The following is a 12681-nucleotide window of genomic DNA, read 5'->3' on the forward strand; positions in this document are numbered from 1 at the left end:
TCTGATTGCGGTTGGATTCGATGCCGTGCCAAGGAAATTGTTGTGTTATTGTTTGATGCGTTAAGAGATGGGTAAATAATTTGCGTGCAATTCAAGACTAGTAATTTTTTTTGTTGAAAAATACTTTGCATTGTGATTTTAATGCAGCCAATTAGTCATGAGTCATGGCGGATAATTGTACGGTTAATTAATTAGTTAATCAATAGATTTTTACATAATGTAATCAATAAACTGTTAACACACAGCTTGAGGAAAATGTACAGAAATAAAAAGAAACCTCATTTAATAAAAGGTCACATAGAGAGGAATTTTATATTTAATTTATTACTTTAAATTGCTATTTCAATTCCCGTTCTACAAGTCTTTTTTATGACAATTTAATTTTTTAATACTTCAATAATATACAATACTTATATATTCCTTAATTAATCGAAATTGAATTAGAGAATTGCAGCTAATCAATCAAAATTGATTTAAATTTAATTATTGTAGCTCTAATTCAAGCGAACTATTTTCGTTAGTTCTAACTATTATATTGTAAAAAAGGTGTGAAAATTTGGTTTGATACGATATAAAGGGTGTTTTTTTGTTTATATGAAACTTAAAATTTTTATAATTGCAATGAATTTGAAAGATAACTTTTTACTACTTGTATCTGAATATTATGTATTACTAACTTCAAGTTCTAGTTGAATTTTATACAGAGAGGGCAAATTTGATGTTATCAGTAAATTGGCTGTCAAATGATAAAATGTCAACAATTGAGTTTTCAACCTAAAATATTTATATAGTATTAACTTGGGAAATTTTAACCACGGAACGCTACTCTTGTGAACAACGATTTTTAATTGTGAAATTTGGCCTAGCCAGTCTCTCAAGACCAAATTCGACGCCGCATTAAAGAGATAATCAAAACTTTCAAAATATGGTTAAAAGTGCGGAGGTCTGTTAACATGTGATATTTTCATGGTATTATGACTACTCGTATGTCATAAAATAATATGAAAAAATATGACTGCTGTGAGCAACCCTCATAGTCGAGTCAGCTAAAAAAAAATTTTGTATCAACTTCATAAAAAAGTTTTTTTTTTAATTTCTTAGTGAAAAAAATTGTATGATAAACATTTTTTTAGTGAAATAAAACAATCACTTTCTAAAAAAAGACAATGACCACGTTCACTGAGAACGACGCGTTGCGACGTTCTTCAAAAATCGCGGGATCTCTAATACTTACCCACAAGAATATCATTAAGGCTTCTGGATCAATTCAGCGTCTTAGATAAATTCTGGGTTCCTTACTTTGATGACAAGGATTGCATATTGGTTGACTTTAGGTTTTATAGTTTTCTTCGCAATCCAAAGATTGACCGGCTGACAACGGTATTTTGATTATGCAAGAGTTAGAAGAAGATTGAGAAGTATATTCTATACATATGACCCAGTCGGAACATGGATTGTGTTCTGTATGAATTTAATAATTCCCCATATTAATGCTAGGATGATCAATTATTTTATTTCTGTAACTCCGATATGTTCATGTAAAGGGAACGGTTAACATCTGAATTAGCGAATATTGTCTGCACTGAATTCATATATATTTATATACATTCCATTTGATCTATAAGGAGCATAGATCCTCAACAAAATTCTTTCATTCAGATGTGTCAATCGCTATATTTTTTACTTCGCTCCAGCTTTTACGCATTTCTGGAAATATCTTACGGTGATTTTCGTAGTTTTTGTCCAATCCAGTTCCATTTTATTCCCACGCCACAGACTGTTGTTTGAGATACTTTGTAAAATTCTTCGAAATAATTTATTTTCGAAGTTTCAACAATGTTGATTTTACATCGGATTTGAAAATATCAATTTTAACTAGACGTGGTATTAAAAAAAATTTCCAGACTTTCATGAGTTGCCCAAAGTATTGTATGAGCTTGTTTATTCGACTAGCAATGACTGCACTAGCTCGATTTAAAGTAGATCCACGATAGCCAAAGGTTTCAACTTATAATGTTAGCAATGACGGCACTAGATCCACCAGTTTGATTTATAGTAGCTCCAAGATAGCATAAGGTTTCTACTTCCACTATTGCTACGTTGCTTATCAGAAGAGCTTTTAAGTTTTCCGAATTACCTGCGTCTTTTTTTTATTGCTTTTCAGAACTTGCGTATACAAGGTCATCTAAAAGTTCATGCACCCCCAGCCGATTCTTCGATTACCAGCCATTGCGAGGCATCACTATTTTTAGCACGATATTGAATAGCAGTAGAGACTTCACACATTCCTGACGAACGATAGTACCAATCTTACAACTAAGATCGCCCGTGTAAAATTCTGCTTCGGAGTATAATCGTAGAACATAGAGCAAAAACCAGAAACAACTCAAACAAAAAAAATTTTCAAAATAATAACACGAGTGTGGTTTTCGTTTTTACATATTTTATTTTTACCAATACAATTCATCACTTATGTTTTTGACAACTGAGTTAGGCATTTGCGAGTTTCCGATCTAGGTGTTTTTATCTATGGTTCAGTGTCTAATTCACGAAACAGCATCATTGATTTAATTGTTATCGAAATTACCATCTTTATACAGATCTCGCTGAGTTGACAATATTTTGCCTTGTGAGGCTCTGGCAGTTCCGGAACCATTTCTCATTAAAATTCTCTTTTTGTGGAGGGTGGAGAAAAGTTAATTCCGTTTTGTGTTATTGTTTAGGTTCTGTTTCCATTATTTGAGGTCCGAATCGGGATAGAATGTTTTAAATGTTCTTAATGATAAAATAGTAGCTGGGCAGCCTTATTTGTAATGTGGCAGTGTATCAATATAAGGACTGGAGTTTCGATTATTGTCGGAAATTCTGGTCTTTTTCAGAATAAAGCCTTGTGAAAAGAATCTAGTGTGAACGCAATTTAATAACTACCGCCTACCCCAACTCTGGACAATCTCATCAATTTTTAACTTCAGTTGTAATCATTCTGCACTCACACACATATTACTCTCATATCGCGCACACATGTTAGTTATGGAAATCCACATATGTACTTCAGTAGCAGTCCCAACCACAGCAGTCAGTTAGTTCTTCGTACATTCGAGGAATTACAAATTCAAATTGTTGTATACAATTTTTATTCATTTATTTACGTCTTTTTTTTTTTGTTTTTATATTATTGCTGGAGCAATAGTATTTTACTGGACATATGAATGTTGGAATTTTTTGTTTTAGTTTTCAGATTGTTTTAAGCAGTTAAAGTATCAAGTACAAGTTTTATTTACATCGGGTCAATTTATATCGTGCAATATTTATATACAAAGTAGTGCGTGGTGGTGATTCCCTTTTCTTTCATTGAAAGTGAAGTTAAATTATCTCACAACATTACTGGAAAATAATCTATATTATACAAATTTAAAGAAAACAACAAAAAACTCTTAATAACCCCTCTTGAATGCTAATTTAAAATTTTGATGATTTAGCAATAAAAATATTAACAAGTTCTTTAAAACAGACCGAGTTAAAGAACAATATAAAGAAAAATGACTTCAGAAAGTTTTTGTAATTCTATGGCATTTTGGTTGAAATATTTATACCACATTATATGGTTAAAATTGCGCATACTTTTTGATAATACCGGCTGCGTAAGTCAAAAAGTTTGTAAATTCAAAGATGATCAAAATATGGTTTATGACATTCCTGCGGTAAAAGGTTTACCTTTGGTTGGTACAATTTTTGATTTAATAGCAGCTGGAGGAGCACCAAAGTAAGTAATATTTAAAATAACTGATATAATTTAATAAATCAAAATATTGTTATGGAGTTTTAACAAAATAACCTGAAAAAATACAAAATTAATGAATATTCAAAATACGATAGCAGAAAACAAAGTTTTCCCAAGAACTGATCACAGATCGCACAAAGTTTTCTATAAAAAACTGACCACACAATGATTTCTTAGAAAACTGATCACTGATCGCACAAAGTTTTCTATAGAAAACTGATCACTGATCGCACAAATTTTTCTATAGAAAACTGATCACTGATCGCACAAAATTTTCTATAGAAAACTGATCACTGATCGCACAAAATTTTCTATAGAAAACTGATCACTGATCCCACAAAGTTTTCTATAGAAAACTGATCACTGATAGCACAAAGTTTTCCATAGAAAATTGATCACTGATCGAACAAAGTTTTCTATATAAAACTGATCACTGATCGAACAAAGTTTTCTATATAAAACTGATCACACAAAGTTTTCTATAGGAAACTGATCACACAAAGTTTTCTATAGGAAACTGATCACACAAAGTTTTCTATAGGAAACTGATCACACAAAGTTTTCTATAGGAAACTGATCACACAAAGTTTTCTATAGGAAACTGATCACACAAAGTTTTCTATAGGAAACTGATCACACAAAGTTTTCTATAGGAAACAGATCACACAAAGTTTTCTATAGGAAACTGATCACACAAAGTTTTCTATAGGAAACTGATCACACAAAGTTATCTATAGAAAACTGATCCCACAAAGTTGTCTATAGAAAACTGATCCCACAAAGTTTTGTATAGAAAACTGATCATACAAAGTTTTCTATAGGAAACTGATCACACAAAGTTTTCTATAGGAAACAGATCACACAAAGTTTTCTATAGGAAACTGATCACACAAAGTTATCTATAGAAAACTGATCCCACAAAGTTGTCTATAGAAAACTGATCCCACAAAGTTTTGTATAGAAAACTGATCATACAAAGTTTTGTATAGAAAACTGATCACACAAAGTTTTCTATAGAAAACTGATCACAAAAAGTTTTTCGAATTGCATGATTAGCATCTCCCAACAAAAATACATTCAACTAAAGCTTTGTATGCATTTCCTTCTTTATAAATAATTAATTTCTATTAAGAATTCCGAAAAATAATTAAATTTCAATTTCAGACTACATCTTTACGTTGACAAACGTCACGCCGAATATGGCCATATATTTCGTGAACGTTTGGGTGGAACTGAGGAGGGCATATTTGTGTCATCTGCAAATCTAATGCGTGCGGTGTTTATGCATGAGGGTTCATATCCCCGACATCCACTGCCAGAAGCTTGGATATTATACAATAAAGAAAATAATTGCCAAAGAGGTTTATTCTTTATGTAGGTTTAAACATAGACTTGAATTAATTTAAAACAATAAAATAGAATAAATTATTTTACTAATGTTTAAAAGGGATGGTGAGGAATGGTTTCACAATCGTCGTATATTGAGTCGTTTACTGCTCAATGGTAATCTCGATTGGATGAATTGGCATGTGAGGCAACAGAGCAATAGATTAATACAAAAATGGGTACGTGAGAGTGAAGGTCAGAAAACTAAGGGATTTGTAATACGTAATTTAGAAGAACAGCTGTACAGATGGTCCATAGATGGTTGGTATTTTGAATTTTACATATATTTAAATAAAATAATTGGATTCAAGGTTATAAAATAGTTAAAAATAGTTTACTCTTAATGTATTAACATATTTTTTCTTTTGTGAATCAAAAATTAAATTTATTTTATTTCTTAGTCATCATTTCGGTTATGTTTGGTGAAACTTCAGACTTGGAGATATTAGATATCCAACAGGCTGTTGATGATTTTTCCAATATTGTTCATAAAATATTTGAGAGCAGTTCACCTTTAATGAATTTCCCACCCAAAGTTGCCAAAATGCTGGGCCTAAAAATGTGGCTGGAATTTGAAGAAAGTGTAAATGAAGTTTTGATTAAGGGATATCATGTAATTGATCTGTTTTTGGAACGTACCTCTGCCTATCCGGGCGGTCTTTATGAGAAACTAAAGGAGGCTGAAGTTCCTTTGGAGATGATAAAACGCATATTTGTGGATTTGGTTATAGCAGCAGGAGATACGGTAAGAAAATTCTTAACATAGGGAAACACTTTATTCGATTTTTTTTTTTAAATCAGTTTGTAACATTCTTTGTTTTGTAAAAAACTTACTTTTATTACTGGTCAAAGTTTTCTATAGTAAACATATCGCAAAATGTGATCAGTTCTCTATAGAAGTTTTCTATTGAACATATCACTGATCGCACAAAGTTTTCTATAGAACTGATCACTTATAACACAAAATTTTATATAGAACTGATCGCAGAAAGTTTCCTATAGAACTGATCATTGATAGCATAAGTTTTATTTATAACTGATCACACAAAGTTTTCTATAAAACTGATCACACAAATTTTCCTACACAATTGATCAATGATTGCACAAAGTTTTCTAAAAGAAAGTGATTGTAAAATTCATAACATAATTGTTAATTACAGACTGCTTATTCGACCACCTGGGCTCTTTACCTTCTATCCGAAGATGAAAAACTACAGGAAAAACTTTATGAAGAGTATAACACCAACAGCCAAGATACACCATTAGTAAGAGGCTTAATAAAGGAAACACTACGACTATATCCGGTTGCTCCCTTTATTGGTAGATATATGCCACAAGCATGCATGCTGGATAAATACCGTTTAAAGGAAAATGTAAATTAACCAATAACTCCAAATTCTTCATATAATTTTAAACAAATTTTTGCCATTCCCAATAGTCTTTGGTATTTTTGTCTCTATTCACTGCTGGTCGTGATCCAAAACATTTCCCGGAACCCTTAAAAGTAATGCCAGATCGTTGGCAACGTAATGAGCAGACTGGTGAATTCAAGGCGGTATATGAAGCTCATGCCACACTACCCTTTGCCATAGGTAATAGATCTTGCATTGGACGCAAATTGGCCATCAATCAAATGCAATATATGGTAGCTGAGGTAATTATATAATAATTTAATTACTGCTTTCAAATATATTTAATAATTTTAACAAAAAAAAAAATATATTTTTTTTACAGATGTCCAAAATTTTCCATTTAAAATGCCTTAATACCTCACCCATAGAAAGTGTCTTACGATTGGTTACCGTACCCAATCAACCCATAAATATATTGGTAAACAAACGCCGGGATTAATTTTAACTAATGCTATACGAATAACACAAATACTTACTTTTTTACAAACCAACATACATAGTAATTTAATTGTTAAAATAAATTTTTTATTATTACAAAATTTTTCTTAACAAAATATGCTATTTCATTATTATTTGATGCTTTGGACAGGTTTAGTTGACACTAAGACGATATAAGGGCCATAATAAATACATAAATTATTGTAATCAACAATAATGTTGTTAAACCAAATGTCGATGAGCCCCAGAATATATAGCCAAGAGCAAGAGCTAAAAATATTAACGCTAATGCACGATATGAGGCTAAAAATCGTAAACATAAACGGGCTGGTACTTGTTGTTCACACAATTCGCTTACACCTGAAACATCACCAGAAGCTGTGCATTAGTGTAGGCCATAGGTTATTCTATATTATTTTCAATTCATAAGAGATACTAACCTCTTGGTTTGTCAAACCATTGAGCCGTCATGGGAGCGTATAAAATCTGTCGGGATAGTTTACCAACAATATCCGAACGAGTCCAGAGGGTTTGTAATTGGGGGCCATACTTTATAGGAGAGGAGGAAAAAAAGAGGCAAATTTATTTATTCACAGCAAAATGTGGATGTTAATTATGATTAAATTTATTATAAGTGCTGTGATTAGATGTTTTTGAAAATGCATTTTTGGAATGGAATATTTAAATGAAATAAATTATTTAAAATTAATATTTTAGCTGTAAATTTAATCGATTTATAAAATAGAAGTAACAAAATTTTGGACCTTCATAAATTCTATGAGGTGAAAATAAAGTGAAGCGCTGAGAATAAAGCTTATGATGAAAAACAATTTTTGAAGTGAAAATATATATTTGTTCAACAAAAATTTAGGGTGGATAATTTTTGAAATTTTTTATAAACGTATTTTTGTAAATTTAAAATTTTAAAAATATTTTTTTGTATTATCTATATGTAATGCTATCACGTGAGAACGGCTGGAGCGATTTGGCTGATTTTTTTTATTCGATTCAAAATTTTCAGGAGATGGTTTGTAAAGAAGATTCAAAAATTCCAGGTAAAACTCAGAATTTTTTTTTCAATTCCAGTCAACTATAATAAAAAAGCTCCCTAAAGTATGCAGTACAAATTTAGATATTTTATTTGCAAATAAATAAGAACAGGCAGGTGGTGTATGTGGGTTGGAGAAACTTGAAGAACTAACATTAGTAAATGCTACCGGGCAAAGTCGGGGCGGTCAACTAGTTAATAATAAGTATGTATATTAATTCTTAAAAATAAAATAAAAACTTTTTGCTCTCATTTGTGAGCTATATTGAGCTAATAGGCCTCAATTTAATGGATTTTGAGTGAGCTGCATTGCAAGCGGTTTTGGATGACAATTTAAATACATATTTCTTTTAAAATTTTTCAAACTCGTCCTTTACCAATATTCCTTATGTACTGCAATCATGGACCTAAGGATCTTAGGGCACTCTGTTACCGAAATAATACAAACTAACGTAAATGTGATTTTTTGATATTTTTTTTTTAAAATTAGCTATTTTTGGGATTTAATCAATTTTTTATTGATTTTTATGGATTTTTTTTTTTAAATACCAGAACTTTATTTTTAGAGATTTTTAGTAATTATTGGAACCTTTTTAATTTTTATATAATTTGAAAGTAAATTTTTAATTTTTGATCAAAATCTCGACAATAAAGATTTTGATAACGCCCTTGTCAGGGAAGAAAATGCAAATTGACATTTTTGTAAAATTTTAAAAATCTGTTTTTTCAGCCCTAAAAGAAATGATAAAAATTAAATTTTTTTAAAATTCATACTTTTTGGGAACTATTTTGAAAATTGGGAAATTTTTAAATTTATTGAGAAATTAAAAATTAGCGATTTTTATAATTATATTGTTATTTTGTGATATTTAGGTAATTTTATTTTGATATTTTTTAAAAATTCGAATTTGAAAATTTGAATTTTGTATTGATTTTTTTTAAATTTTAGTTTTATATGAAATAAGCGATTTTATTAGTTTTTGATTTTTACTATTTGAATTCTTGATGCTATTATTGTAATACAAGTTATTAACCTAACAATAGATTTATAATTGGACACGAAGGCTTTTCTGTATTAAAATTCATGAATAAATAAATAAAATTAATGATTTTCTTGTTTGCAAAAGTTAACATAATTTGTAAAAATTAATTTTTTTTTAATTTACGTTTTTTTAAATTTTGAAAAATCAAAATTAGTTTATTCAGCCCGAAACCGAACTGGATGTAATATTCGAACAAATCGGAAACTTTTACAAGGTGCTATCAATTTGCAATGTAATTAAATTATAGCATGTTACAGCTTCATTGTTAATATTGTGGATTTTTCTCAATTACATTTTACATTTCATCTCGAACAGAAGAAGGCTTCTTAAGGGAAATTTGTTTCTAAATGGTTTTTAAATATCTATTATTTTTCTTAGGCAGGGTAACTTTTCAAAATTTTAAACATTTTTTTTGATAAAAAAAAATATATTTAAACATTGATTAAGCCTTAACTATGTTTAAAATTTTGATAAGACATTTAACAATAAAACCTTAGATTTGATGATATAATATTTGTTTTTCATTATAAAAGTTTCGGTATTACCACAACTTTTGCCCGAATACTAATTCGTAACCTCTGCAATTTAAGTTGATTTGCTTAGTCTTAGCTTTAAACTAATTTAATATAAGCATTTCCAGCACCTCAAGAAACCTTAAATATCGGTCTTACCTTGTCATTGATACAACAGCAAATTTGATGTAATATGCGCACCAACACCTTAACTTCATACGTTTGTATGGGCATAAGAGCAGGATCAATAGATGACTTAATATTTGCTAAATTGTCCATCATTTGTCTAGGGGATACACGAGAAAAATCTAGATAATCACTATTGTCATATATGGAGAAATTGAAGCTCTCATTAAAGCTAGCACTAGCGGTAACATCCAATTGTTCCATAGATATATTAGGCAAATCGACCTAAAATATACACAAGAAGTTCAGAAAATTTCTTATAATTTTTACAGCTAAATACAAAAAAAAAACTTACTTCAAACATTTGACATAGAGAACGAACCGCCAATTCAAGTATATCGGGTATTTTATTAATTTCCTGTAATTTCAACTCTTCGGGAGATTTGTCTTCAAATAAACTAATAAATAGTTTCTTAAAGAAACCCAACGATTTACGTCGATCCAATTGTTCACGGCGTATAGTTTGGATTTCTTGCAGTATATACATACGTGAGATATGTACGGTTTTAATAAATTGTTCCAGTTCTTGGCGTATGACGGGGCCAAACATGGGGGTGTACACATCATCGTGATAAAAATTATCAGCCCAGTCGCAAGAACCCGGAGTAGAGCTTTAAGGGAAAACGGTATTCCTTTAAAAAAATAAAGATTTGATGTTAAAGTACATACCTTAAGAAGGTACTGTGTTTACGGGGTGATTCAAATGCCATTGTGCTGCCGGCAAATGATTTTTCGGCTTGATATAACTTTTGGGCTAATCCTGGTTGACTGAAAACCTAAATAATTTGAATTATTTTTATGATATGTAAACAATTCAATTATTTTTAAATGTGTTACCTTTACCAAACGATGCAACATAATAACATTGGGAAAGGAGGTGAAATCTAATCTTTCAAAACGCGGTAATATATGCACAAAGATTTGTGTGTATATGACCAAATTTTCAGCTATAAAAGAATCAAATCTACTACTGATGGGACCATCCATACTTGTCATACTGTTTTAATAAAGAAATATTTATTATAAAGTAGATTATTTAAATTATATTATTTTGCACTAACCCATTATTTTGCCATTCAAACCTATAACGCCAAGGTTGTATATAGCTTAGCCATAATTCCAAAACCACAGACAATGAACTGTCCAATGGCCATCTTCCTATAATGCTTTTGATAAATGGATAAATACGTGGCTTCATCATGGGTTGAGCCATTTTACGCAAAGAAGCCATGGCAGTTTGATCCAAAGAAGCAGCATTGGCAAAGGAATGTGTTTGTTTCACCAAAATGCGCACAACACGTATAAATTCACTGCTGGGAAGATCCTAAATACTCAAAAATTATAAAATAAACGAGCAAATTTTTGTGTAAAATTACTTACCCTGGCCTCGTCTATATCATAACGCAACCAAGTGTCTATGAAAAAATGCATAACCGACTCCGTTCTCCAGGCATGTACTCGTGGTGATGCATCTGCACTGCGCTGATTCATTTGTGACATATTATTACCATATAAACTACTATTCGTCTGGGGTATCCTTAAATATTTGGGGGATTTTTTTGGTTGTAACTGTTGCACGGGCATGGGTTGTGGTGCTTTTACACTGGTACATATATTCGTGGGCATAACCATGGCGTCCGGACGACTGGGCAGAAAATTGCACAGATATTCAGCTGTCAAAAAGAAATACACAGTTTTCATGCGTTCATTGTGTACTTGTAAGGCAGCCGGATACATTTTGTGCAAAGGATACGTAGCATGTATTACAAAATGTAATATATAATAGTCAAACGCATTTAGAGACAAAGAAGAAATTTGTCTTCTTAAAGGATCAACATTAATAAGGTCGGCATAAAACATATTGTATTGACCGGAGTGTAAAAGTTCAACTAATTTGTGCTAGAAATTCAAACATTATTAAAACAAAATCTAAACAAATAACCACAACTTCTTCATCTTACCGGCAATTGTTCCAATGACAACTCAAACTTAATGGCTTCATTTAACAAACGATAACACAAACGAAACATTGGTCCCATGGGTCCAAAAAAATTGTGCAGCATATCGAAACATTGGGGAGAATTTTCCTTCGTGGTGGCCCTTAAGCCCCAACCCAGACCACCAGTACCAATACCGAATACGGACTGTACAATTGAGGGAAATATTTCCTGCAGCTCTCGTAAATTGCATCTTTCGAATAGTATATTCAATTCTGTACATCGATCCAATAGAGGAAAACTAAGCAGTTCAAGGATACGATTCTAATTGTACAAAAACAAACAATAGAAAAAAAGCCGCATTATTTACTTTGTTTTTTGTATTTCTTTGCACTCTCTGTTGCTCGCTGATCCCGCTCTTTTCTTTCCAAATACTTACGCCAATATTTTCACTGTACAAGGCCATATTTCGATTGATTTTTTATAAATAATTTTCTCTATACAACTAATAAATTAAAACGAACAAAAAAGGTTTACAATAATCAATGCCTTTTCATTAAATTTTTCTTAATAAATGCTTTTTTTTGTTTTCTTTTCACAAACACAAATTAATAATTTCACAAATCAACTGAGAAAAGTCAATGTGTGTGGTGAGTGTGTGAAGTTGTCAATGTGAATAATATGGAATGGAACATTGTTAATAATGTAAACAAAATACATATTCATGAAATTAAATGGATATTACCAGGGCACACTTAGAAAGGTGACTGCATCACTACAACAATACAAAAACAACAGGTACTTTGTTTTTGTTAAAAAGTAGGTGAACTGTCAAAGTTGCCTGTTGTTGTTTTTGCTTTTGGGTTTGTTGTATTTTTCGCCACAACAACCACAAGTGAATTGACAATTCAAACTGAATAAAAAAAATAATCAGCTGT

General features: G+C 30.9%; 2 protein-coding genes across 3 annotated transcripts; one reads left to right on the top strand and one right to left on the bottom strand.

Annotated features, from left to right (window-relative positions):
* Window positions 1-3628: 3628 nt before the first annotated feature.
* LOC135949359 (cytochrome P450 315a1, mitochondrial) lies at window positions 3629-7133 on the top strand. Its single transcript, XM_065498894.1, has 7 exons — window positions 3629-3763; window positions 4946-5155; window positions 5229-5428; window positions 5569-5912; window positions 6328-6540; window positions 6606-6821; window positions 6902-7133. The coding sequence occupies exons 1-7, from the start codon at window positions 3681-3683 to the stop codon at window positions 7016-7018; spliced, it is 1383 nt and encodes a 460-aa protein (XP_065354966.1). The 5' UTR covers window positions 3629-3680; the 3' UTR covers window positions 7019-7133.
* LOC135949358 (sphingomyelin phosphodiesterase 4) lies at window positions 7083-12356 on the bottom strand. 2 transcript variants are annotated; one of them, XM_065498892.1, is made up of 10 exons: window positions 12183-12356; window positions 11768-12067; window positions 11187-11705; window positions 10868-11130; window positions 10644-10803; window positions 10476-10582; window positions 10102-10417; window positions 9780-10031; window positions 7458-7566; window positions 7083-7395 (listed from the first exon to the last, which is right to left on the bottom strand). In XM_065498892.1, exons 1-10 carry the CDS (start codon window positions 12207-12209, stop codon window positions 7181-7183), a joined length of 2268 nt encoding a protein of 755 aa, XP_065354964.1. In that variant the 5' UTR covers window positions 12210-12356; the 3' UTR covers window positions 7083-7180. The 2 variants fall into 2 exon arrangements, with proteins under 2 accessions (XP_065354964.1, XP_065354965.1); XM_065498893.1 differs by having other exon boundaries at window positions 7083-7377; window positions 12183-12355.
* Window positions 12357-12681: the final 325 nt, after the last annotated feature.

This window comes from Calliphora vicina, chromosome 1, assembly GCF_958450345.1.
Source record: "Calliphora vicina chromosome 1, idCalVici1.1, whole genome shotgun sequence".
NCBI classification, from domain to species: domain Eukaryota; kingdom Metazoa; phylum Arthropoda; class Insecta; order Diptera; family Calliphoridae; genus Calliphora; species Calliphora vicina.